Source organism: Megalops cyprinoides, chromosome 16 (genome assembly GCF_013368585.1).
Source record: "Megalops cyprinoides isolate fMegCyp1 chromosome 16, fMegCyp1.pri, whole genome shotgun sequence".
Lineage (NCBI taxonomy): Eukaryota > Metazoa > Chordata > Actinopteri > Elopiformes > Megalopidae > Megalops > Megalops cyprinoides.
The window spans coordinates 4,869,184-4,896,898 of NC_050598.1; the positions used below are offsets into that span (position 1 = coordinate 4,869,184).

General features: G+C 46.7%; 1 protein-coding gene across 3 annotated transcripts in view; it reads left to right on the forward strand.

Moving 5' to 3' along the window:
- camta2 (calmodulin binding transcription activator 2) overlaps positions 1-19,118 on the forward strand; it is a 55,504-nt gene extending 36,386 nt beyond the window's left edge. The window contains exons 12-23 of one of the 3 annotated variants that reach the window (XM_036547895.1): positions 7,534-7,706; positions 10,462-10,643; positions 10,828-10,906; positions 11,067-11,364; positions 12,073-12,500; positions 13,550-13,740; positions 14,973-15,210; positions 15,827-15,898; positions 16,997-17,017; positions 17,717-17,910; positions 18,612-18,686; positions 18,933-19,118. In XM_036547895.1, the coding sequence (XP_036403788.1) occupies positions 7,534-7,706; positions 10,462-10,643; positions 10,828-10,906; positions 11,067-11,364; positions 12,073-12,500; positions 13,550-13,740; positions 14,973-15,210; positions 15,827-15,898; positions 16,997-17,017; positions 17,717-17,910; positions 18,612-18,686; positions 18,933-18,996 (2,015 nt within the window). In that variant the 3' untranslated portion in view covers positions 18,997-19,118. The remainder of the gene's footprint in view (positions 1-7,533; positions 7,707-10,461; positions 10,644-10,827; positions 10,907-11,066; positions 11,365-12,072; positions 12,501-13,549; positions 13,741-14,972; positions 15,211-15,826; positions 15,899-16,996; positions 17,018-17,716; positions 17,911-18,611; positions 18,687-18,932) is intronic. The other 2 variants (XM_036547896.1, XM_036547897.1) reach the window with 2 other exon arrangements.
- Positions 19,119-27,715: the final 8,597 nt, after the last annotated feature.

Genomic DNA, 27,715 nt, shown 5'->3' on the forward strand with positions numbered 1-27,715 from the left:
TGGTGAAGCTGAAACAGTGGTGTTGTGTTGCAGTTGTGTAGCAGTGTGGTGAAGCTGAAACAATGGTGTTGTGTTGCAGTTGTGTAGTAGTGTGGTGAAGCTGAAACGGTGATGTTGTGTTGCAGTTGTGTAGCAGTGTGGTGAAGCTGAAAGTATTGTTGTGTTGCATTGGTTTAGCAGGGTGGTATAATTGTGGTGTAGCAGCTAAGGATTGCATGTTGTGGGTTTAAATCTGGAGTGGAGCAGCACTATTGGAGTGTTTTAAAGTTCTGTATTTCAGCGGTATGGCTCAGTTTCGGCGTACCTAGCGTACCAAGCAGACTTTGCATGGCTGACTGGCCAAAGCATGGCACATTCAACCAGGGAACAACCTTGGGCTGCCTTTAACCAGCGAGCTGCAGCCTCTGAGTTCTGTTTGCTGGCCCGTTGGGTTCCGGTTCTGGTTCCACGCACTGGACACTGTGGACTGTGCTCCTTCAGACCTGAAATCACAGGTACTTTGACTTCCTGTCCAAATAAGGACTGAAATGAGTCTATCAACTGAAGAGTGAGGCGACAGATAGATTCCCAAAATCTGAGAATGTTGATGAGTGAGGGAGAGGGGGTGGGGGGGGTTATATTTTCCGAAGCGCAGTCACCCACCCCACACCCCTCCTCCCCCATTCTTAGTGATTGATAGGATGGAGCCATTTTCCACTGTCAACACCCCTTCTCCCACACTCACTCAAACTCACACACACACCCTGTCTCTCCCACACTCACTCACACTCACGCACACACACACACACACACACACACCCTGTCTCTTCCACACTTACTCACACTCACACACACACCCTGTCTGTCCCACACTCACTCACACTCACACACACCCCCTGTCTCTCCCACACTCACTGACACTCACACTCACATAAACCCCCCTCTCTCACTCTCTCAAACTCAAACCCCTCTCACTCACACATACACCCTCTCTCACTCATCCAGTCAATCTCATATACCACCTCTTACACACTCACTCAAATTCGCATAAACCCCTTCTATACCTCACTCACTCAAACTCACACACCCCCTCTCTTACACTCACTCAGACTTACTCTCTCCCACTGTCTCCCACACACACACACACACACGTGTGCGCACGCGCGCACTCACTTACTTCCAAAATGGAATTCTTACTGATGTAATTATTATCTGTTCATAATTAAAAAATAAAAGAATAAGCACACTGGTCTAATTCACTTTTTCCTGAACAGCATAAACTCACCCTTAACGTAAAACATAACTGTGACACAGTCTGTGAGAGTCGGGCTTTGTACACTGTGATTGTGACCATTTGAGTTGCCACTGTTTAGCTCTATGTGTGTGTCTGTTTGTGTGTGTTTGTGAGTGTGTCTGTGTGTGTATGTGTGTCTGTGTGTGTGTGCATGCGCGCATGCATGCGTGTGTGTGTTTGTGTGTGAGTGTGTCTCTGTGTGTGATATAGAATGCAGCTAGTTTGTCAGTGTGAGTGTTGTTGAAGTGAACAGCTCAGCCTGTTGCTATTCCTGACCCAGAGCTAAACCTATTTAAACCCCTGAGAAGGGGGGGGGTGGAGCAGAGGGGGGCCAAAGACGTCAGTGTCTAGTTTTATCTGAATGCACAGAATGCGCGCGAGATATGCTTCTACCCTTCTCCTTCTCCCTCTCTCTCTCTTTCTCTCCCTCTCTCTCTCTCTCTCTGTATCTATTTCTTTGTCGCTACCCTCCAATACCAAACCGCACCCCTCCTTTCCTATTCTAGCTCCGTCCCCCTGAGCTCAGCTCGTGCCTTCTTCCCTCCTCTAACCTCCTCAGGCGCTCTGTAACCCCCACCAGCCCCACCACGGGTTTGCGTGTGGTCCGCGAGGTATCGTCTCCACCTCCCCCCTCCCTTCTCTCTCTCTCTCTCTCTCTCTCTCTCTCTCTCTCTCTCTCTCTGTCCATCTTTCATCCCCCGCTGGCTGTCCCTCTGGCTGTTGCCCTCGGCTCAGACCGTGCACCAGCTGCCAGGAATGTAAGATGCATTAGGGGGTCGAGTCGCAGCCAGCGCAGGGAGAGACTCTCCGACCTCTGGGGCAGCAGGAGCCTCCAGTCGCCTCCAGAGCCGGGACTTTCCCCCCCTTCGGCAGAGCCCTTTTCTGCAGCGAACCTGAACAAACTTTTCCTTCGGATACCAGGACTGTTTAGCGGGAACACTGTCTTTCTCAGACCTACTTTCTGCTTGGATTGTTACTTTTTTTCCTTCTTTTTTTTGGTTCCGGAGTAGCTTTCTTCTTTTTGGCCTTGTTCCCCCTTTCCCTCCTCGCCTTTCGTTGTTTGTCTCTCTGGTTCTCCCTCTCACTCGCCCTTCCCGCTGCCTGTTGCCGTCTCTTGCCGTCTCTCGCTCTCGTTCTCATTCTCTCTCTCGTGAGGATTCCCAGACGGTATCTAACTCCGCTAACCCCTGCAGCCCCCCCCCCCCCTACCCCTCCCTCTGTGAGCGGGGTTGGCTTTTGTGTCAGCCCCTCTCCGTGCTCTAGCTGCCCCGTGATGTCCCCACGTGTGCCCCTGTCCCGCGTCTTCCCCGGCTGAGGGCAGGGGGCGGGGGGTGCGTCTGAAAGGGGGTCAGAGCATGGGGTTCTGAGAGGGGCCCACCCAGAGCCACGCGCCGCCTCCACCCTCTCAGCCGCATCCGCTTCCCCTCACCTCCCCTCCTCTCCTCTTTTTTCCTCTTCCTCTGCCGCATCGCCTTCCCCGCATCGCCTTCTTCTCGTCCTCCTCTGACCCCCGTGCCCCTGTTTTCTCGTCCTCCTCCGGCGAGCCTTCTGTTCCTCTCCTCCATTCCTCCCTCCTCTGCCAAAAAACTGTGAGTGCAGACCAGTCCTACTAACTCCCGATTTCTAATGCAGATATATACATACAGATAAGAATAGAGAATAACCTTTAAAGAGTCATTTTGCATGTTAGCATCTCTGGTAATACTATGGACCTGCTAGCATGGACTGGCTGTCGGGGGCTGGAAATTTAATTAACGAGAGGGACGCTGTTGATTTTGTCTGTAGCGACTAGCCTCCTAGTTAGCGGGAAAAAGCCCTTTTCGCAGGACCCCCGTTCTGTGGCACGCGCCCCGACATCTTGGTGCGGAGATGGCGCCCTGGCGCCACAGTGCATGGAAACGCTGAGGCCGAGCTGGGGAGGCGGAGCCAGACGGAGAACGAGAGAAAGAGAGGGATGAAGGGGTGATTCTGTGGCTTTATTCTCTTTTTTTGGATTTTTTTTGGGACCCCGTCCACGTCTCCCCTCACACCTCCGCCCCTACCACCCCTACTGCTCCCCCCACCCCCTCCCTGCTTCCCTGCTTAAACTATGCAATCAGAGGAGCTGGGGGAGTCAGACTCCCCACATCGTCTTTCAGCCGTGATGGAGAAGGACAATGACAAAGATGGCGTAGGTAGGCATGGCGACCGTCCACCTGAGTGGCTTTTGGCGCGGGGGAGGGGATTCATGCGGTCACAACTCAGACATGTGAGTGATGCTGTTGAGGGGGTATTACTAGGGGGGGTTCTGAGTTGTTTGTGGGGATGGAAAGATGTTGGGGACACAGTGCCATCAGAAGCCTGTCTCGACCCCCACCCCCATGTACACGCATGCACACCTGCCTCCAGGTAAGCTGATCAGGCTCGGCAGGTACCGCGCGGCTTTGAGACCCCAGGCTATGGCAGCTCTTCGATGGGCATTGAGGGGCTGCCCGCATTGTACAGAGTGTTCGGGTTGTTTTTGCATACTCCACGGCCCCAGAGGATTCTGGGCTCGGTGTTATATTGGGGAGTTCCCCTGACCCCCTCCTGTACCATCCTCAGATGTTTTGCATGGCTGTGGGTGCGGAGTGACAGAAGCTTGGACGGGGTGCTTATTTCTCTGTAAAGTGCTAGAGAGCAGTAGGGGGAGGCGACATCCATCTATCAGTGAGAAGGATGCCAAATAGCTGTCCATCACCGTTTTTAATGGACTCTCTTTAGCGTGCGCTAAATATGTCCGAACAAGCTCTGTCTGTGGGTTTAAACCAAGGGAACACCACTGGGGGCCAACACAGCAGGCAAGGCAAAGCCAAGCTTTTTGCGTGTACTCTGAACTAGCTGTGTAGGGGTGCCTGTCACAATTAGCAAAGCAACTCGTCCCTGGTTAGTTTCAATTACTCACTGGTTCACCAGGACAGTTTATTTGTTTCAGCTGAATATAGATGTATGGACCACCCAACCAGAAAGGGAATTTATTTATATTACGTTTTGCTTAGGCGATTCTCTTATCGAGAGTTACACAGCTTACAGTTTGTACACGGTGTCCGTTTATACGGTTGGATATTTATTGAGGCGGCTCAGGTGAAGTGCTTTGCCCAAGGGTACAACAGCACTGCTCTGCCTGGGGATTGAACCAGTAGCCTTTGGGTTAAGAGCCCCGCTCCTTACCGCTACACCACACTGCTACAGAGTTTGGCATGTTGGTATTCGCCTATAAAACCTAGAAAACATTTTTCCTCTGTGACTGTGGCAGTGTTGAGATGCATGATAGCAGGACTCATACGCAGGGCCTGATGCCTGTGGATCAGCGCAGGGGGGGTCGGCACACAAGGGTGCGGATGGGGAGAAATTCCGCCCCGGCGCCAGTAGTTCATTGATGTTGCTCCAGGGGCCCGGATCACATCACCTGCTGTTTTTCCCCAGCCGGTGAAGGTCAGATATTGTCAGATGCCTTACCTTGCAGATGTCGCCAGATCACATTTTCCGTTTGTGTCAAGCCCTCCTGGAGCGGTGCTGACACTACAGGACCACATACAGTAGTGAAGCCGCGGGGGCTTAGTGTAAATACTGTGTGGATCATTGGGCCCTGTAACATGTCTGCTCTGATTCAAATTCCTCTCTGAAAACGTATGTGAAATCTCTTTTGTGATTACTTATTATTGGTACCTTATTAGCAGTGATCATTTGTGTGACTCGGCTCTCTCTTATTGCAGCCCTGCTTTGATCTGACTCTCTCCAACTCTGCATTCTTCGACTGTGATGTTTTGGCGCTGTCCTCCTGTGACTTTTAGCTATCTGCCTGTCACTCTGCACCCCCTCCTGTGAATCTTCACCACCTGACTCTGGCAGAGGTGGTGGTGCTTTAAGGCAGTCAGTTGTGGAAGCTTGACTCTGTTGATTGTTAGCAAATATTCAGAATAATCGTGATAATCATCTCATGACCATTGGCTGACTATTTAAAAATGCTGACAGAAAGATTGATTGAATAATGACCAAAAACAAATTTTTTTCTTTGTCTTCAACAGCATTAAGGCAAATTCAGAGACCTAGATGTTGTGTTAAGTGCAGGGCCATGGGAAGTAGGCAGCACCCCCTTTTGGGAAAGGCAGACATCACAGCACTCTCTGCCAGGTGCAAAAAAATAACCGTATTAATAGCGTATTTTAAATAATTCTCATGTTGTTATTTACCTAAGAATTTAATGCTTGAGGAAGTCTGGAGAAATAATTAGCAATACTGAATAATTATTAATTATTAAAATAACGCCAAGCATCATGGTCAACGGACGTCAAGTAGCCTAGTCATCTAGTAGCTAGTAATGTTGCATAATTGAAGGTAGCTAGCTATCACAATCAGTGGTGGCAGGTGAGCTGGAAACAGGGGAAGCCCGAGCACTACCTTTAAATCTGTCATTACTTTCAAACTGTTCCCCTTTACCCTCCTTGATCAACAATAAAAAAAATAATTCACAGAATAATCGACACCAATCGTGTAATTAGAATAAATGATTAGGCTCGCCAATCACCACAGATGGTAGTTTGTGTGCTTGCGAAAGCTACAATGTGAGATTGTTTAATTAACAAGAATGGCATTTATCAATTTAAATTACTTTAAATGCTCATGACACATCACAGCTTTTGTGAGGTCTGTGTAACATTATTGTTCATTGCACTCAGCTAAACCTAAAAGTTTATTCTCAGTCATTTAAATTGATTTAACTGAATTTAGCTACGTTTTGTAATTTGTATTTTGTAACACAAGAAAGCTATAATATAAAACATTTAAGAGAAAGCTTCGGGATTACTTGCCACTTAATTATTCAAATTGCCATCCTTGTTAATTAAACAATCTCATGCTGTAGCTTTCGCAATAGCACACAAATTTCAGACAATCTGCGGTGTTTTGTGAGCATAATCATTTATTCTAATTACGCGCCTGATGTCTGCGCCCTGTCACAGAGCCAGAGGTTTAAATAATGTAATGCAATGTAATGTGTTTGTGCTGTTAAAATATTATGCGTATATTGATATGTTCGTGTCCACTGTGTTTGGACCTCTTTAACTATGTCTTGGCTATTTGTATGTTCTTGTGTGCTGTGTGCAACGGGGTCTGGTAGTTGCAAGACTGGCATATGTTTGATTCATATTATAATAACGTATGTTATATTAGAATGTGATGTTATGAGTGGAATTTTCACCAGAAAAAGCTTTTACTCAAACTCGTTAAATAAAAATTAACCTATGTGTAAGTAGCCTATAGTCTATTCATTGCGAATGCTAATCTTAACCCCCCCAGGGCTGGACACGGAAAAAAAACGCACCTCCCACTACAGCACCCCCAACTTAAAACCTCTTCCCACGGCCATGGTTAAGCGAAATGATACGTGGGTTGATCATTTTTAAATGCATTTACAGTAAAATAAAAATGTTTTGCCTTTTTACATAGTGGAAAATCGACCAGTTTTCTCAAGTGTAGAGAATACAGCACATATAAGATCATTGAGATGGAATTACTCCTGCTGACAGTTGCACAAATGACTTTTCCAGGTTTGCCAAAATCTGTTGCACCCTGTGTTATTATTAGTATTTTGCATTTTTCTCATGTTTCACCAACCATTTTGTGGCCAGTAATCTAACTGAACTTAGATTCACATTTACTACTGCAAAATCTATACATACCTGATGTGCAAAAAAGTATCTTCTTCATGTTAAATGACAAAAAAGGTGTGTGTGTTGAGGATGGATAGGGTGTCCTTCTGTGAAGTGAGTTGGAGGATATGTGCCCCTCCACTGACATCATCTGAGCAACTCGCAGCTGCCAGTCAAATCCCAGGGTGCTAAGAGGGGTGTGATGAGGGTTCATGGCCCACCTGCTCACCGCTCTTCCCAAGAAAGCCAGCTTGGGTATGGGGCTCCCAAGCACTGTTGGTAGGTTACATGGCCAGTTTGGAGCCAGGCCTTGCATCTTTGTGCTTGGAGCAAAAGCATTTGCTGCACTGTTAAACGACAAAAAGGTACATTTGTTGAAGGGGGAGGGGAGTGACCTTTTGGAAGGTTATTGTAGGAGGGCATGACATTTCTGCCTCCTCACTGTCAGAGGGACTTTGTGTTCTTTTGCTGTGAATCTCTTCTCTTGCTGTGACCCCCATCCCCCCCCCCTGCTCTCTCACTGTGACTCCGTGCTCTCACCCTCTGTGACTCTGCTCTTTGAGTAACCTGCCCTCTCGGTCTCCTCCTCAGATAACCAGTTCCGCATGTCCATCCTGGAGCGCCTGGAGCAGATGGAGAAGAGGATGGCAGAAATGACAGCTGCCAACAGCAACCACCACCAGCAGCAGCAGCAGCAGCAACAGCAGCAGAGCACTCAGAACACAGCCCAGCAGCCAGCGCCTGGCATGGAGGACAGGACCCAGGTACTGGCGCCAATGCTGAGGGGGGTGCTGGGAGAAAACATGAGAGGAACGGGGGGGTTTTTTGGGGATTTGGGGGGGCAGCAGACATGGGGGCATGAGGGCCAGAGGTGACAGGAGGAGAAAGATTCAGTTACAGAAAAATAATGTATTAGATGTTAATTGCATTGCACAATACAAAGTCTTATTGTTCAGAGATAATTAATTTAATTCCACAGACATATGAAGGTCACATTGTTCTTTCCCTGGAGTGAGTATTTTGGAAATCCCTCTCTGGCATTGACTCCTGTAGAGTGTTATGAGGTTCTGGCATCTCTGAGAGGGATCTTGGACCTCTCCTCTTAGTGGAATTGCTCTAGAGCCTTCAGATCTTTTGGTTTTTGTTTATGAATTGCATTCTAGAGAACAATGAGTGTTTGAATGGATTGGTCTGGAGACTGAGATGGTCAGTTGAGGACATTTTTTGATCAGGTACCGATTTCTTTGTAGATATGGATAGAGGCTTTGGGTCATTGCTGAGATGTCCATTTTAGGCCAAGCTTGAGAGTCTTGGCAAAGGGAGCCAGGTTTTTGGCCAAAATGCCCCAGTCCTGGGACATTATCACTGCCTCTGTCCTAACGAGGGCTCCAGGACCCAAAGTGATAGACACAAAATGACCCTGAAAAGGTGTAAATTGAGCTTTTTGTGAATTCTTTTATGTCCCAGCTTGTGACCATTCGCCTGGGGTTATGCGTGCAGCTCAGTGACCGTAACCATGATGATGCAGGCTACTAAAGAGTCAGTGCAGTTGTGTTGCTGGAAGTTGTGTTAAGGATTACACAAAGATTACCTTACGTACCTTGATGTTTGATGGTATAAAATTCCTTGTGAGCACAAAGCTCCATGCATTGTCATTGAGATTAAAATATAACTTTTTTATTTTAAGCAAAAAAGATTGAATACATTTTTTTTTTTCCTGTTATCTTATTCTTTCCTTATCAGTCAAGGATATGAATTTTTATGGAGGACACAGTTAGAGAGAGTGTGTGTTTGTGTGTGTACATACAAATACAAATATATTTATACATATATACACATACATTTTCTTAATGCGTTATATTTTGTATTTATCTGAAGCAGAAGTAAAGGACAGACTCTTGATCTGAGCGCAGCAGTGGCTGCCTCTCGGCCTCCTCCTTTATCTGTGTAATATCACTGTGAGGGAGTGCTCCCGGGCCTGTAGTGGAAGTGTTAAAATAGAGTGTGCGGGGGGAGCAGGGGGAGGTCAACGTTCGAGCGTCACTCACTCAGAGCACATCTAATTTAAACCCTTTCAAATCCCTTAATAACCCCCCCTCTATCTGACCCCCCCTCCCTGTTTTCCTCTCTTTCTGCCCCCATTATATTTTCCGTCCTTTCCCCTTGCCCTCCTCCTCACATTCCCTCCCCTCTCCCTCTCTCTGACCCTCCCTCTCACTCGCCCTCTTCCCTCTCCGGCTCTCTCTCTCTCACCATCTCTCTGTCCCCCCTCACCCTCTCTCTCTGCCCCCTCTCCCTCTCTCTTTTCCCCTCTCTCTTGCCCTCTATCTCTCCACTTTCCCCTCTCTCTCTCTATCTCTCTGTCTCTCTCGCCCTCTCCTCACTCTCTCCCTCTTTCCCCCTTCCCTCTCTCTTTCCTCCTCTCTCTCGCCCTTTCTCTCTCCACTCTCTCCCTCTCTCCCTCTCTCCTGGTGTCATGCTGCACATTTATAGTTGTCTCTGTGTGCGTCAGAGGTGAGGAGGGGAGGATTGAGAACACGGAAGAGGGGTACCGTGCCAGAGTGGGGGGGGGGGGGGGGGAGGGAAAAACGAGTGGGAGGGGTCAGGGCGTGTGGGGCATGGATGTAATGTTTCCTATCAGGTTGTCTGCAATGGAAAACCCACTTTACTCCTCCGACAGCGACAGTGAAAGAGGAGAAAGTGAGAAAAAAAGAAAAGAGAGAGAGAGATAGGTGGGGAGGGTAGAAAGATGGAATTAGGGAGGGGTGAAAATAATTTTGGGAGGGGGAGCTGGAAAGAATGAGGAGAGGGAGGGATACATTTCCAATGAACCGACTTGCAACACAGGAGCATGTTGAGTATCAGAGAAGAGGAGTTAGCATTACTGAGGCTCCATTTAAGACCACCTTAAAACTTAATGAGTTTGCGGCTGGAACCAGCAGTCTGATGTAGAGAGAGACCTGTTAAAGACGGATCAACAGGAATGGGAGTTTTGATATAAAGTACACATCGCCCGCTGTTTTCAGTCCATGCTTATCTGTGAGACAGTGTAACAAGCCGGAGTGTATCTATGTGTTCTGGGGCTGCTCTGTCCAAATGTAGATGTGAATTCCATCAGAATTTGACACATTCCCATTGATATTTCCCACTCATTTCTGTGTGCTTCTGAATGTGACAGTTCATATGGGTTTGATTTCATACTGTCATTTCCTAAGCAAACACCTTTGCAAACACATGAGGCTTTTATAATCTCTGATTGTCAGAAACATCAACAGAAATTAAAGTCTAAATGCAGTGAATGTCCAATGGAAAAGGGTTGAAAATGACATTAGGCTTTAAAAAAGTTTGCACTTTTTAAAACTGAAAACAGTAGCCACCCAGGTGTTGCAGATGGAGTTTCATTCATCGTTGGCCTGTCGATTTCTCACTGTGATTGGCAGTTTCTCTGTGTAACGCTGCATGGTTCAGTCATGTGTCACGCTGGCTGTAACGCGGGGGTTGCGTGTCTGTGTGTTTCAGCAGTCGGGCCCCTGGTTCGAGCGGCGTATTGTGGGGGTGTGTGAGCGGATGATGGCTGGGGGGCAATGGGGCGGAGGGGGAGAGAGGCTACTGCACTCTGTCCGGCACCGGGGCATGACCCTGCTCCACCTGGCAGCAGCACAGGGGTACACCCAGCTGATACACACCCTCATACACTGGAGGTAAGCGCACGCTTGCATGTACACATGTACATACACACATACATGTGTACATATTCCCACACACAGGAAGTAATTGCACTTGTGCATTTACACCCATACATGCTCACACACACACACACACACACACACACACTCACACATACACACACACTCTCACCGTGTCCCTCTGTGTCCCCGCTCTCAGGACGGTGAACTCAGACAGTCTGGATCTTGAGCAGGAGGTGGACCCCCTGAACGTGGATCACTTCTCCTGCACCCCGCTGGTGAGTTCACACGCCCTGCACTGCATTATCAGAACCCATGCTGCAAGGCGTTCAGGCCGATCTGAGCTGGAGATCGAGTATTTAATGGTTGATATCTTTCTTTCTCTCATTCTCTCTCTTTCACTCTGTCATTCTGCCCTATCTGTGGTCTCTGCCGCAGATGTGGGCGTGCGCCCTCGGCCACCAGGGGGCGGCGGTGCTGCTGTACCGCTGGAACAGCCTGGCCCTGGGCATCCCGGACTCGCTGGGGCGGCTGCCGCTGGCCGTGGCGCGCTCGCGGGGCCACACCCGCCTGGCCCGCTGCCTGGAGGAGCTGCACACACAGGGCGTGGCCCAGGAAAGGCGGGGTCAGGTCGGGGGGGAGAGGTCCGAGTGGGGCCACACCCACACCCCGGAGGATCCCCCGCCACCGCCTCCTCACCTGCCCCCCTCCCCCCTCTCCACCAGCCCTGACACAGGTGAGGGGGCATCAAGGGGTACAGAGCTAATGTGGGAGAAGCACCTGCAAAACCATTTCACATGCAGGGGCAGCTGCGACTGTTTAGGGCAAAAGTCAAAGGAGATTGAGTTCTGTTTGAAATGTGATATGTTTTTGTTGCTTTTTGTCTTTTTTACTTAAAACTTTAACTTAAGAGTTAGGAGTATCGCAAAGGATGCTTATGGAGTCATTCAGTAACTTTTATGCTTTGTTATTTGTCAGTAATATGGACAATCCCCACTGGGATCTTGTTTTTCTAAATGGGAGAATAACATAATGACACACAGAAGGTAGCATTATGTATTTGTGAGTATGAGTATTTGCCCAAAGGGAGTGAAAAGGAGTGAACATGCCCAACTTCTGTTGTCTACTCTGCAAATTCATCACAAATCATATTCATTGTCAAGTTTTTATATTACTGTTAATAAGTTCAAGTACATGTTGTATTGGCCATTACACCCTTCAGCTTTCACTACTGTGATTTTTCAGAGCACATCACTAAGAGATCTGGATGAAAAGTTGTTTTTTTATCTTTTAACATTTGATTTACTCCACTTCTAATCCCCCTCTTTCTGGTCCCCTAACTCATCCTTTTTTCCCCTCCTGCACTCCCTACTTTGTCTCCTCTTCTCCACCTCTCCCTCCCTCCCTCCACTCATCCTTCCTTCCCCCTGCCTTTCTGCCTCAGGTCTGAGCTCGTCCAGCAGCATCCCCTCCCCCAGCGACCCCCCGTCGCCCTCCCCTAGCTCCGCGTACTCCAGCGGCTCCGTCCCCCTGGGCTCACCCCTCTACAGCCCCCCGGACCCCATGGACACCTCGGACCCGTCTCTCTCGGCCTGCTCATCGCCCTCCTCCCTGCCCCTGTCCTCACCCTCCCCCTCCCTCCAGCTGCCCCTCCCCCTGCCCCCCTGGGGCGAGGCGTGTGAGGCTAGGGCCCCCAGTCTGTCTGCCGGCCGGGGCGAGCCCACCTTCCTGATGGAGTACGAGCCCACCTGCACCCCCTCACCGCCCCCGGGGCCCCCCCTCTCCCGACACTCCGCCTTCGAGGCAGAGCTGCTGAGCTACAGCGAGAACGCCGAGAACGAGGACTACCTGCCTGCGGTGGAGGATCTGCAGGTGTGGCACGCTGGCCTGCTCCTGAGCAAAGTCACACTCGTTGCTAAGCAAACTCACACTCATTACTGACGAAACTCACATTCATTACTGACTAAATTCACACTCATTACTGACCAAACTCACACTCACTCCTGACCAAACTCACACTCACTCCTGAGCAAACTCACGTTCATAACTGAGCAAACTCACACTCACTCCTGAGCAAACTCATGTTCACTCCTGAGCAAACTCATGTTCACTCTTCAGCAAACTCACGTTCATAACTGAGCAAACTCATGCTCATTACTGAGCAAACTCACACTCATTACTGACCAAACTCACACTCACTCCTGACCAAACTCACACTCACTCCTGAGCAAACTCACACTCACTCCTGAGCAAACTCACGTTCATAACTGAGCAAACTTACGTTCATAACTGAGCAAACTCACACTCACTCCTGAGCAAACTCACACTCTCTCCTGAGCAAACTCACACTCATTACTGACCAAACTCACATTCATTACTGACTAAACTCACACTCATTACTGACCAAACTCACACTCACTCCTGAGCAAACTCGCACTCACTCCTGAGCAAACTCACGTTCATAACTGAGCAAACTCATGCTCATTACTGAGCAAACTCACTCTCACTCCCTCACACACTCATGCACACTTCTGTAAAAACTGCTACACTTATCTGCAGACTCGTTAATTAGACTGCACAAACTCACAGATTCATGTATAATGTCATAGACTCCTGTACTACATCACACACACTCCCATAGAAACTCACACACAGTATCCTCAACATTTACTCACAATCATATGTAAAACCCATCTTCTCAACTTGTAAAGAACCGCACACACACACAGACTAACTCCAGTTATTTTGCTGCGATAACACACACTCCTGTACCATACCAGCGCACAAGCATACGCGCATCTGTACCCAGATAAACACACCTGTACACTGTATGCACATCGGCACACGGTACACACACCTGTACGCAGCCACACACGTGTCGCGGCAGGCATGCGTGAAGCTGGCCTCTCCTTCCTCCTCAGGTTGACATGGCAACTCTGGCGGAGCAGATAATCGAGGCCACGCCTGAGCGCATCAAGCAGGAGGAGTTTCCCCGGGAGGCGGAGTCTCCACTGCGCGAGAGACGAGACAACACTGCCATCCATGACACCATGCCCTGGCTGGCCACCTACCTGGACACGGTCGACACCCTGCCCACTCTGTCCCCGCCTAGGTACCACCCTGTCTGCCACAGCTGTCACCTGTCTGTGTCACTGTGCTGTCCCACTCCCTGTGTTACTGTGTCACTGTGCTTTACTGTGTCACTGTGTCACTGTGCTTTACTGTGTCACTGTGCTATCCCCAGTCTCTGTGTTATTGTGTCACTGTGCTTTACTGTGTCACTGTGCTATCCCCAGTCTCTGTGTTACTGTGTCACTGTGCTATCCCTAGTCTTTGTGTTACTGTGTCACTGTGCTTTACTGTGTCACTGTGCTATCCCCAGTCTCTGTGTTACTGTGTCACTGTGCTATCCCCAGTCTCTGTGTTACTGTGTCACTGTACTTTACTGTGTCACTGTGCTATCCCCAGTCTCTGTGTTACTGTGTTACTGTGCTATCCCCAGTCTCTGTGTTACTGTGTCACTGTGCTTTACTGTGTCACTGTGCTGTCCCCAGTCTCTGTGTTACTGTGTCACTGTGCTATCCCCAGTCTTTGTGTTACTGTGTCACTGTGCTGTCCCCAGTCTCTGTGTTACTGTGTCACTGTGCTATCCCCAGTCTTTGTGTTACTGTGTCACTGTGCTTTACTGTGTCACTGTGCTATCCCCAGTCTTTGTGTTATTGTGTCACTGTGCTTTACTGTGTCACTGTGCTATCCCCAGTCTCTGTGTTACTGTGTCACTGTGCTATCCCCAGTCTTTGTGTTACTGTGTCACTGTGCTTTACTGTGTTACTGTGCTATCCCCAGTCTCTGTGTTACTGTGTCACTGTGCTGTCTCCAGTCTCTGTGTTACTGTGTCACTGTGCTTTACTGTGTCACTGTGCTGTCCCCAGTCTCTGTGTTACTGTGTCACTGTGCTGTCCCCAGTCTCTGTGTTACTGTGCTGTCCCCAGTCTCTGTGTTACTGTGTCACTGTGCTGTCCCTTGTCTCTTTGTTCCCTGTGTCGTTGTGCTGTCCCCAGTCTTTGTTGGTCTGTGTCGTAGTGCTGTGTTATTGTCTGTGTTATTAATTGTGTCACTGTGTTGCTCTTAGTCACTGTGCGATCCCTGTTCTTTATGTTCCCTGTGTTACTCCCTGCCGCAGAGAATGAGAAATTTCCTCCACCACAAAGACTTCGTAGGGCCTTGGACTTGGTCTCGGTCACTCCCCATGGCATGCAGTATGTGATTGTGCCTCTGTTGTCACGGCACCCATAGTTATAATATCTTTAAGAGTCTCCCCCCTTCTGTCCCTCTCTCTTTCAGGTGTGTGTGCCCGACACCGCCCCCCTCGTCCCGCTCGCCGCAGCCCCCCTCGCCCCTCAGTGCCCTGGCCCTCCAGAGGCTCCGCCCACCCAGCAGCGCCGCCTGGGCGGAGTTTCTCAACGCCTCGGCCAACGGGCGCATGGAGCGTGACTTCGCCCTCCTCACCCTGACCGACAGCGAGCAGCGGGAGCTGTATGAGGCAGCCCGCATCATCCAGAACGCCTTCCGCAGATACAAGGTAGGCTGCCATGCTGTGGGTTTTCCTGTGTGTGCATACCCGGGGTCGCTATCCGATCAGATGTACTAATGACATAGCATTGTCATATGCAGCATGCCACTGAATACCTCAACTCCTATGACTCCAGTCTTTTTCCCTCCTCATGCTTTTTTTTTTATCCAAAACACTTCATTAAAAACGGTATTCTGTATCCTGAATACATTTGCTGACATACCATTTACATTACATTTACATTCATTTGGCAGACGCTTTTATCCAAAGCAACTTACAAGTGAGGTACAGTACAACACAAACGAAAAACCAGAGTCAACAATATTAGAAGTTTGGCCAGGTGAGATACCAACTTGCAGGTAAAGCTAGTCAGTGCGTTAAGCCATTACAACCAAACCATTACAACCAAACTGCTGCTCCTATGCTGTAGTCATTTTTAAATTGGAATATTGGAATTGGAGTACAATAGTTTGAGCTGCATTATCGCCATTATACTTGTAGGATGCTGCCGTGCTGTGGGTCTGAAATAAAGCTATGATTAATTCAGAGATTAATTCTCTCTCTCGCTCTTGCTCTCTCGCTCTCTCGCTCTCGCTCTCTCTCTCTCTGTCCTCCTCTCTCCCAGGGTCGGAGGTTGAAGGAGCAGCAGGACATGGCTGCTGCCGTCATTCAGAGGTGCTACCGGAAGTACAAACAGGTACAGTGAGATTCCCTCTGCCCCACTCCCTCCGGCCCCAGATCATGGGGAGCTGCCAGTCACCCCTGAGCATTGTGGGTCCTCATGTTCCCAGTCAGAGGTGATTCCTCAGAGTGAGCGTCAGAGGAGCATACATCTCGAAATTCATACACCCCATTTCCTTCTGTGACTTCACAAAGGCCAAGACAAACTGAATACATGATCCCTGACTTAAGTCATATTTACATCATCTTAACATTTACCTCAGTCACATTTGTCAAGCCAAGTACTAACTGAACACCTTTAGCTATTTTTTCACTTTTTGTTCAGATACATTTTGAGCGCTGGTAGATGCGCATTTCTACTGCAGAGTTTTGTTCTGCTGCTTTTTATCCCTCTAGTGCCTAGTGTCTCTGATAGGCTGGAATTCTGCCACATGACTCATCCCAATCACAGGACTGGCTTTTCTGTCCAATCCAGAAACTCACACCATTAAATACACCTCCACCCCTGTTCACTGATGCTTCTGACAACATAATGGGCATCTTATCCAATGAAAGCCTGAAAACACAAAGTTCAGAACATGTCGCCTAACAGGGAGACCTATCAGGTGCGATGCCTGAAAAACAATACCTCGTGTCACTCTGTATGCTTGACTTCAAAACAAACTGAATGGTTGTGGATCCAGTACCAGGTCTGATGTTTCTAGCTTTCATTAAGCAAGGTGCCCCTGGCAGTACTCAGTACTATTTGGGGGAACTTGAGGGAGCGTAGATGCTTTTGAGAATTTGGAAGTCGCGAAAGCCTCTACGGTTTGAAAGTTCAGTCCAGACAGCTGCCTTTATACCTGATGGTCATTAACCTCTTCTGCTTGTATTTTTTCAGTCTGCAGTTTTGGGGTTGGTGTGGGTGGTGGTGGTTACCTCTTGCTGCATGTTATCAATGTACCTGTGCTGTGTGCTGTGTGGTCTTTTTTGTTGTCAGTGGTTGGTCGTGTGCGTGCTTGCTAACACCTTGTCTCTCTGTGTGCGACTAACCCACACTAATACTTCCTGTCTCTCTCTCCCTCCTCCCTCTCCCTTTCTCTCTCTCTCTCTCCTCTTTAATTCCTCTGGCAAGCTAACATGGATAGCATTGAAGGTAACGTCTAACCTCTGTAGCCGCTTATTGCCTTTTTGGCTGTCTGTCATGTACAGGGGGTGGGGAGGGGACGTTCATAGGCTACCTCACAGTGAAGGGACTGAACACACAGTGCCCTTGTGCCTCATTTCCCTAACCTGTGGAGGTAGTGTACTGCCAGTGAAGGAGTCGCCCTACAGGGGACGAGAGGGATTATGCTTTCCTGAGAGCACCTCTCCAAAATGGATTTATCCATGACTCATATCACTCACTGGTGCTTTTGGACTATGAACTCACTTCTCCAGTCCATGTAGATACTCTCTGTGCCAATCACCTAGATGTGCATGCCTACACACACACACACACACAAATACAGATATCCTGACTTATAAATAGGCGATTTCTCTTAGTGACTTAGTGTCCTTTCTCGGTAAGCTGTCTGTCAGCTTTTGTGTGACTGTGTGTGGTCTTTCCTGTGTTGTTGTGATTGTGCATATGCCACACAGCTAGAAAGAAAAAGAACAGCAGAGTGTAATTTTTGTGTAATCATAACTGGGCTCATGCGTGTGTGTATGTGGTTGTGTGCATGCTGTGAGCATATGCGTGATTGTGCTCACGTGCGTGTGTCTGCCGTGCGTGTGTCACATGGATGTGTGACATTTCCGTTATGAAACTGATAATGCCCCTCCTTCTCCCTGCTCCTCCTTCTCCTGGCCTCAGTACGCCCTGTACAAGAAGATGACCCAGGCGGCCATCTTGATCCAGAGCAAGTTCCGCAGCTACTACGAGCAGAAGAAGTTCCAGCAGTCGCGGAGGGCGGCGGTTCTGATCCAGCAGTACTATCGCAGTTACAAGGAGTACGAGCGCCTGAAGCAGGGCCACCGCGGACCCACTGCGCTTAACACCAAGATCAAGTGAGAGCCGTTCTGCCGAGTGGGGGGTGGAGGCCAGGCACAGCTAGCTCGCGGAGAGATGTTGAGGCAAAGAGAGGAAACATAAAAAGAGAAGTCATCGCAAATACAGAGAGGAGTCAGACTACATATAAGGATAGGCCTGGAGGAAGACACACAAGGAGGAGGAGTCACAGCAAATATAGGGGAGGAATCACATAATACATAAAAGGGAAGAGGAGTCACAGAATGCATACAAGAAGGCAGAGTCACAGTACAGTAAACACATGCGGAGGAGGAATCGCTGCAGACATAGGGGGGAGAGTCACAGAACATATTTGGAGGGGGGGTCTCAGCCACTGCACTGAAAATGGGGCAGAAGGGAGTTGGGTGAAAATGCAGAGAGGAGGCTTCACTGTGGGAAAGAGACAGAAAGCACAGAGGAGGAGAGGTGTAGCAGATGTGGGCGTATTAGAAACCAGGGCCCATGCGGAACAATGTTCGGCAGCTCATTACACTTGTATCCTGGGCATTAACCTTTTCAAACCCGTCCAGAACTTTGACGATTATGATTAGTACATTGTCACATGATGGTGAAGTGTGCACTGGTATCCATTCAGCTGAGTCATGTTCAAAGGGGGTCACTAGTGACACACACATAGCACTGAGTGAACCCTAACAACCTCTCTCTCCCTAACTTTACCTCCCTTCTGTCTTCCTCCCAGGGGATCTTTTCTGACAAAGAAGCAAGATCAGGCCGCCCGCAAGATCATGAGGTTCCTGCGCCGCTGTCGCCACCGGTAACCGTCCAGCCCTCAGTCTGGCTCACTTCAGATTGCTTTATTTGCATGAATGTCATTCTTGTATGTATTTTCAAAGTTGGCGTAGTATGGATACAGTCAACAACAATAAAAACAATGCTAGTAAGATGAGCAACTGCCTGCATTTTACGTTGTTAGTTCATGGTAGGGGGATGAATAATAGCTTCTTCATGGGGTTAACATGTTGGTTTGAGTGTGTGCTCTCCTGCCTGTGTGTCCCTGCAGGATTAAAGAGCTGAAGCAGAGTAAGGAGCTGGAGATGATGCAGAAGAGAGGCCTCACCACCTAGAGCCCTCCTCCCTCTCCTCCTCCTCCTCCATCCCTCCATCCTCACTGAATGAGATGGCAGAGGAGAGAGGGATGGTGAAGGCTCCCGTATACACACGTGGATGCACACATGCACACACATACAGACACACACACAAACATATTGCACATGCACACACATCCCATACACATGCATAGACACATACACACAGACACATATAAACACACTGCACAGATGCATACATGTCCCTATACATGCATCCACACATGCACGCACACACATAAACAAAATGCACAGATGCACACATCCATACACACTTTCACGCATTAGTACCCACACACACATGCAAGGTGAACCCGCACGCTAAGAGTTCACCCGCTGCCTACCGAAACCCGCACGGCTGTGGCCATCTCCACGCTCGTCTTTCAAACTCTTCTCTCCTCTTTCAAACTTTACCCTCCATCCTGCATCTGTTCCCAAGAAAGAGAGAGAGAGGGATGACTGCGCAGCCCCTGTCCGTCAGTGGGTGACCCCCCCCCCCCCCTCCCCCCCCCGGGGCGGGGTCTCTGCCCCCTCCTCCACACGCCTGGAAGAGGGACAGCAGAAAGTCACGCTCACTCTCTCTCCACGCCCGTCACCGTTGCCTTCACGCCCGCTCGCCGCGAGAGGAGCACAATGGGAAGAGAGACTCCCGGCCTTATTCTTCGCCGTTCTTTCTAGACTAGAACACAAGCGCGAGGAGAGAAAAAAAGAAAAAGACTGACCTCTTTACAAGTCACTTTGTTCCTTCATTTCTGGGATTTTTCAGGTTTGTTTTTAGATTTTTTTTTGCTTTCCTTTGCAAAACAAAAATCAGACTGCAGCTTTTTCAGAATGTATTGTACTTTTGAGGTATACATATATAAACACATATATTCTATAAATATGAATTTATTGATGTCATTAACATTATTTATTTATTGAATTGACTTTTTTGAGGCATGTTTTGTAATACTGTACTTTCACCAGAAAAATACTCCCTTTGGATGAATGATTGACACTAACCGAAAGTTCAACGCACTGACTGCAACGATTGAAAAACACGAAAGTCTTAATCCCGCAAAAAAAAAAAAACAGAAAAAAAAGGAATGACACTAGGACTCACTCGCTCCCTAAGCACTGCTGACTACCGTGGTCATTTTAAGAATGTGAACCAGCATCCAAAGCTGCACGAAGGAGTCCGGAAATGTCTTCTGTCATCTAATTGTATCTGCTCAAGCAGCCCTGAATCTCCAGCACACTGTCAGAGTCACGCAGCTAAATGCTAACATCTTAGCATGAATCGGCATGTTTGGTGATGAGGTTTAATAGGCAAATGTTAAGCAAGCTAAAATAGATGCCATCGGTTAGTGAGGACTTTCACTGCATGCGATGAGATGTAGGGACGAGTGTGGGTTCATCATGCAGGTATACGGCACTTCTGTCTGTATGTTCCGTCTCTGAGATCAGTGGTGTGACCATGTTAATTAGGGATGCATGATGATGTCAGCACGACATCAGTATCGGCCGATAAAAACTTCAGAAGTTAATTATCAGCATCGGCAGATATGAAAATTTCTGCCAATGTGCCTGGCCGATAAGATCATGCAATGACTATGTGCGCGTGATGACGCTAAATGTTTATTATGACAGCCAGCAACAAGCTTCAACATGTCAGCTGTATGGAAGGATTTCAAAGTAGCCTATCTGAAACAGATAACAAAAGTGCTATTTGCAATGCTTGTAAAGCACCAGTGATGCGAGGAGGGGTAAAATATATAGCTAAGTTTCTCACTCTGGGAGGATGCTAGCTGTGTGCTGCTAAGCTTTCCTCTGCTTCTGGAGGGGCGTGAGACCATTTTTAAATAACATGGCTCCGTAAGGAGAGAATGCGATTTGAAATGAAACAAGACAGCCCGCGATCACCGAGCTTGTGCTTTGGGATTCGAACAGAGGTCCTAATGGTTTCGACCGACCCCTTGCCTAGGTTTCTCACCCTGGGAGGATGCTAGCTGTGTGCTGCTAAGCTTTTCTCTGCTTCTGGAGGGGGCGTGAGAAAAATTTTAAATAACGCGGCTCTGAAGCAGAGACGGCAATGGGAAATAAAACAAGTCAGTCCGCGATCGCCCAGTTCCTGCTTTGGGACTTGAACAGAGGGTGCCGCGTAATTTTTGTGTTTGTACACTTACACAACGACACTCGACAGTGAATAACGTTTTCTGTAACTTTATTGTGTCTCTGCTCATTCAAAATAAATAGCGGCTCCATAAGGAGAGAATGCAATGGGAAATAAGACAGCCCATGATCGCCAAGCTCGTGCTTTGGGACTTGAACAGAGGGCGTAATGGTTTTGACCGACCCCTAGCTAGGTTTCTCACCCTGTGAGGATTCTAGTTGTGTGTTCTCTCTGCTTCCGGAGGGGATTGAGACCATTTTTAAATTACGCGGCATCTATATGTATCGGCATTGGCAATCGGCCAAAATGAGTTTGAAAATACTGGCATATCGAATATCAGCAAAAATCCAATATCGTGCATCCCTAATGTTAATGCTGTGGACAGCAGTTGGTAGTATACAGTCATATGATTGACGTCTCTGTTGCCCAGCAGTGTTGTCTGCTCTGGGTGGGCCCCAGCCGTTTGTGTAGATGCTTGCCATTACCTGGCCCTGCCTGACTCCTGCTTCAGATGCATGGGCGTGCACATGTGATTCTGTCTGCTTGCGCTTTGTCGGCGGCTCTTCTTGCTTTCGTTTCGTGAAACTGTTCTTGGTGGCTGGGGATGTGTAACGCTGCTCCGCTTGGTAAACCAATCGGAGGAAAGAGACAGGGAGGTTAAAGGGGAGTGCAGTGTAAGAAAGGGCTCTGCTGATATTTTGCTGTATTTTCTGTGGAAAGGCTCAGCAGGCCACGCTGGTGATTGCGTTTCAAAGATGCCTTTGGTTTTCAGCTCCGCCCAAACCCTAAATCGTGAAGCCAGATCAATGATTCAGTTCGATTAACACATGGTAGATCTGTGCATGAGGCGTGGAGACACTGCAAAGCTTCTAAGAGGAAGAGCGTCACCTTTCTTCGATGTGTATCAGGCAAACAGGATTAGGAACCAGGCCAGAGAAGTGATGTGAGGTCTTGGCATGCATACAGCGGGACAGCAGTGTACTTTAGTTTTGCTCTGCCCCTTGGGTTTTGCACAACCACTTGACTGACTGACGCTCATGAGGTGAACCTGTGGTGTCAGGTCTGAGAGGTGGCTTAGATGAAGCCCCATTGTTCCTCCTGTCTTTCATAATGGTCTTTGTTTCTTAATCTATCCTCAAGACCAGTCAAGCTCACGGTAACCGTGGAGGGGAGGGCCTTAAACCCTGATTATCCCAGATCAAGAACTAAGTCACACATGTTGCCATGGTGATTGCCAGCCTAGTCCAAGATGAGATGTAATTGGAGTCTGGCGAAAACCCACCAGAGGCATCAGGCCGACTCGTTCCTGCATCTTTGGCACCTGACTTGTCAGTGTAATAGGGTGGTTGGAAGCGAAGGGGAGGCCATGGGGCATGTAGAATCCTGAACAGCAGTTGAGCACCCCTTACCTGGTCAGTGATTAAAGAGGTATCAAGAAAGTTAGGTGCAAGGTTTAGTGACAGTGGGAATACCGTTAAGACTGCACTGCACTGTGAAATAAATCAGAACAGAACAGAAGAGTACTGTAGTGTCACCTAGCTTGACCCTCTGTTTTGTTAAAAAAAGAGAAGTACTTGTAGGGATAATTGTAAAGAGGAGTTGTGGACGCCTTTCAAAACTCAGTGTAAAATGACATGAGAAAGTTGTCTGAGCAGAATGATGATTGTGCAGTGCTTGGTGAGTGATTGAAGAACCTCTTGGAATTAGCAGTAGCTACTCTCGTCCTGGTCTTGGTCTGCCACTCAGAAGTGGAAAAACAGAAGGAGTCAAACCAGGTGAACCAGTTGTAAACAGTCCCGCTGCTCTGGAGTGCTCGTTCTGTTCCTCTTGAAGGGACTGAGTGTGAGAGTCTTACCACAACCATGAGAGTAGTGCTGGAAGATACTGAAACGTGCACTCAAGCTGTCAGTGGGTGTGTGGCTCTGAAGAACTACCCGTGCAAGGAGGTAGTGGCTGTGTGGTCCTGTAACAACTCTCCCTTGTGAAACTGTGCAGTCTTAGGGACCTAACATCACAAAAGTCCCAGCTCTGACTTGGCAGGGCTCACTATCCTGGCCCTGTGATCTCCGATGCGGCATGTTTTAATGGGCAGTTTCTAACCAACTTCTAAGCAAAGATGAGGGTACAGCTCAACCCATCAGGCTCTTAACTGGTCCTACAGTGCTGCTGGGTGATTGGCCAAAATCCTGACCAGCCCTTGTCGGACTTGGACCACACTGGGTCACCCCTGGTCACAATTCAGGTGTAGGACTGCCCAGCCAAGGCTTAATGTTTCTGACATTATTTCTCCTGTGATGTAACGTTGTGAGAGTGTTCCACTAGCTATTTGCGCACTGCCTAAAGGGCCCTAGAATTCTCTAAACATTTCTTATGTAGACCGTGCCCAGGTGCTTAGGAGTGATGGCCCTTCTAGCAATTTTAGGAAATGTTTTAATTTGCCACAGACACGAGGTCCTTAATGTTCAGCACTTTTTACCAGTCTACAGTTTATAGCGGGAGCTTAAAGAGGGATACAATTCTTAGTCCCTTTCAAATAGTAAGATTCTTATATGTGATGCACATACGAGAAGAAAAAGGGAGCGATTTTTTTTCCAGAGATATCCTTTTAGTTGTTTTTAAATGTGCAGTGTCTCACAAAACCTCTCGCTTGATTGACCACAGAGTTGATGCACTCGACATCAGTAAGAGGGGAGGCAGTTAAAATGGGGCATTGTTATTGAAATATGGCTTTCTTTTTTTGTTTGTTTTTGAAATCACACTAGGTTTGGTTTTGGAATCGATACTGTTTACACTGTATTCGGCACAATGTGGAGTCACACCACTTTCCATATTCAAGCCCTGGGTATTTTTCAAAACATCACAGCAAACGAAATAAACTAACAGAGTTCCCTGTTTATACAACATATAATCCAGATTGAGATGCCGTATATATTGCATTTATATATTGCATTTAGTTATGTATCCAAATTAGTTGTTGGATTCAGGGTGTATATGTATTCAGTTCTCTGTCTGGTGATAAAATGAACAGGCACTGCACCTTTAAATAAGCCAAATATATTAAAAAAAAAAAAAAACTAAACAAAAAAAAAAAAACTAAATTACACTGTAATGATATTTGAATTTAGGACTGGGACTAGAGGATTGTATGAGGACTGAATTTCAACCGATATGCATTACGATGTACATAATGTAAAATATGAAGATGACAGTTGAGGATATATTTAAGATAAAAGAATAATAATGTGCTTGCTTTATTGAGAAAATTGTTGTTTTACTAATTATATGCTGGTGATGATGGAAATGCATGTTCATATTCATAGTTTGTTTTGACCTTTGCTTTTCAGAGAATGAGTATGAATTTATGGACTACAGTTTCATTATGTAAAATGCTTTGCATGAGTTTGTATCAGTTTGCATTGCCTAAAAAAAATAATATTAAGTACTCACGTGTCTATATCTTTTACTGCTGGTGTTTGAATACATCTATTTATATAATTTAAGAAATACCTTAAATGGTTGTTTGTTCCTGTAAATTGATTTAAGATTTTTTGCAAATGTTTGTTCAGACTGTTTTAATATTTCATAATGACAAGAATCATAATAAAAAATGAATAAAAACGCTTGTGTTTATTTGGTTCGAGGTAACAGGTTTATGGTAAATATTGACCTGATTGGTACAGCTGAAACATTGAAACATGGCTTTCTTTTTTTGTTTGCTTTTGAAATCACACTAGGTCTGGTTTTGGAATCGATACTGTTTACACTGTATTTGGCACAATGTGGAGTCACACCACTTTCCATATTTGGTTCGAGGTAACAGGTTTATGGTAAATATTGACCTGATTGGTACAGCTAATCATTTTTCCTCTTGATGTAGAGTAATGTTTTGTATAATAATGTAGAATAATTGTAGAATAATACTTTGTATAATATGACACTGAAGTCATAGTGACCCCTGGTGGTGAGTTACAGATCTTTTGCTTGTAAAATTATTATGATGTACTCCACTTACAAGACACCCTCATTCAGAATTAGCCACATACGGTGATCAGGAACACTGAATTTATGTGTTGTCGTTATATGTAGCGCTAATTAATGAAGCATGTAGCACATGAAATATTTTAAGGAATTTGCGGCTGAGAGTGCCTGGAAGACTACAGAGCAGAGCATGTTGCGGTTGCCAGTCTATGAGGCAAAAAAGGGAGATGCCTTCAACAGATCAACAACACCCTCATCTTTAGTCTAATCATTAAAACAGAGATGTAGCTCTGAAACTGGCCACTCCGTTGTCCACAAGATTTTACAGAACATTTTAAGGATTTTTAAGGATCTTGGAGAATGAAATTACATGAATGTGAACTGGAAAAACACCCTAACTGACTACCCAGTCACACCCAAAATTAATTTGAGTCAAATTATTTTATTGTTAAATTCAGTTAAAGACATACACTGTCCAAGGCATTGTAGACCACACAGCAATAACAATTTGTATGGTTACATTCAAATAATTGATATGAATCATTGAATTAAAGAGAAAAATCTTATTTGAAAGTGGAGCTCTAGATGTTTTAAGAATCAGCCACTTATAAGAATAAAATCACCCTGGAAAAATATGATTTAAAAGATATTTATTTAAAAATTATTTCGTATAATTCCTAATATTCAAGTTGTTTTTGTTTGTTTTCGTAGGGTATCACAAGGTGATTTCACTAATTAGCTCCTCTACCTGGCTGAAGAGTTGTGCTGATTAAATTCAGCATGCATATATATATATATATATATATATATATATATATATATATATATATATATATGCTGAATATAAGTTAATATAAGTTAGTGTCTTCAACTCGTAACTTGTTGTCAGGACTCAGTTGTTTGAAATGTTTGAAATTTCTCAGTTGTTTGCAATTTCAGAGGAGGGCTGAAGGCACCTCTTCAGACTCTACCTGAACTGACACCCTTGCCATTTGACCTTGTAAATCTAAGATTCTTGGCTCGTACTTGTAGCAAGTCACGTTGTATTTGTAGCACGTTTTGCCTAGGTAGTATAGCAGCACTTTATTGTCCCAGTGACTATTTGATATGTAACCTCAGATCAGATCAGTCTCGCTACACTGACCTTGCGCTCAGCTTCAGCACTATCTGCATTGTATGTCCTGTACAAATCTTGCCCTTGTGCCTGTTGTTTGCCCACTATTTGCACTTTTGTACGTCACTTTGGATAAAAGTGTCTGCTAAATAAATAAATGTAAATGTAAAATAACAAGCGTCTGGCCAAACAGTGTCTGGCCTGTCGTTCAGTTAATGGAAGCTGTCAATCAAGGTTCATGGAGGACGTGTGGGTGTGATTGCCTTGAAAGTGACCAATCATAAGAGGGCCAGTGACACCCTTGGTTTCCGCCCCCAAATTGTCATAACTCAGGCAAAGGGATACACCTGTTGATGTTGAAGGCCCAGGAGAGGTTGATGGCTGCTCAACAGGTGTGAAAAGCAGAAGCACTGACTCCTCTTTCTGTGCCTCCTCTGTAGCAATCACAACTTCCCCTGCCACATGCGCCACAACCTCCATATTGTGACTCTGTGGAGGAATGGTTGAATTTTCCATTCTTGCCTCATTTGCCAGGGCTCTTTCTGTCGTTTCACTTGGTGCGAAGCCATCAACGACGATGGCTTTGTTTAGGGGAAACATTCCTGTCGCTCTGGCCCACTTTAGCTAGCACATTCAGCTAAAATGGGACTGTGACAAAAATCACTTTTTTTGGTTTAAAACAATGAAACATACATTTTCCCCATAAAATTATTACTTTTTCTGTGTAAAATCATTTAAAAAGCAGTTCTGCATGTTGTGAATAAACTAGTATGGGGTTGGCACCCTTATAATTTACAACTGACAGATCACTTGTCAGTGGGCTTACTGTTCGTTTCTTAGGATTGGACCATATGCTTGGCTTAACCCCTCCCACACCTGTATCCTCAGACCAATCAAAAGCATCTTTGTTCATAAAGGACCACTGTCACAACCATTTAAGACTAGATTCCTTTATTGGTTGTTTGTAGGTGTATTGCCCTTTAAATATAATCTTATTTGTCCCAATTTACCTGATGTCCCACTTTTGCTGAATCGACCCTACCTGACAGCAAATAAAGTTTTCTGTAACTTTATTGTGTCTCTGCTCATTGAAAATAAATATTGCGGCTCCGTCAGCAGAGACTACGATGGGAAATAAAATCCCCGCTAGCAAAATGATGTCCTGGGGACATCCCCGAGATGTTATTTAATGTCCCCGGGACGTCGCAATGGAACGTCCTTAGAACGTCTTTTTGTAGGGTTCCATAGATGTTACGGAGGACGTCTTTTGGGGACATTCGGTGACATCCTGAGGACGTCCTCAGGACCTTGTATTAGCATTCCTTGGATGTCCTTTGAACGTTATAAATACCCACATTATTAGGGGCCAAGCAATGAAAGTGCTAGGCACCTATTGTAATTGTTAGAAATCTTCACTATTATTATTATACTTTCTGCCATGGGAGTCTATGGCA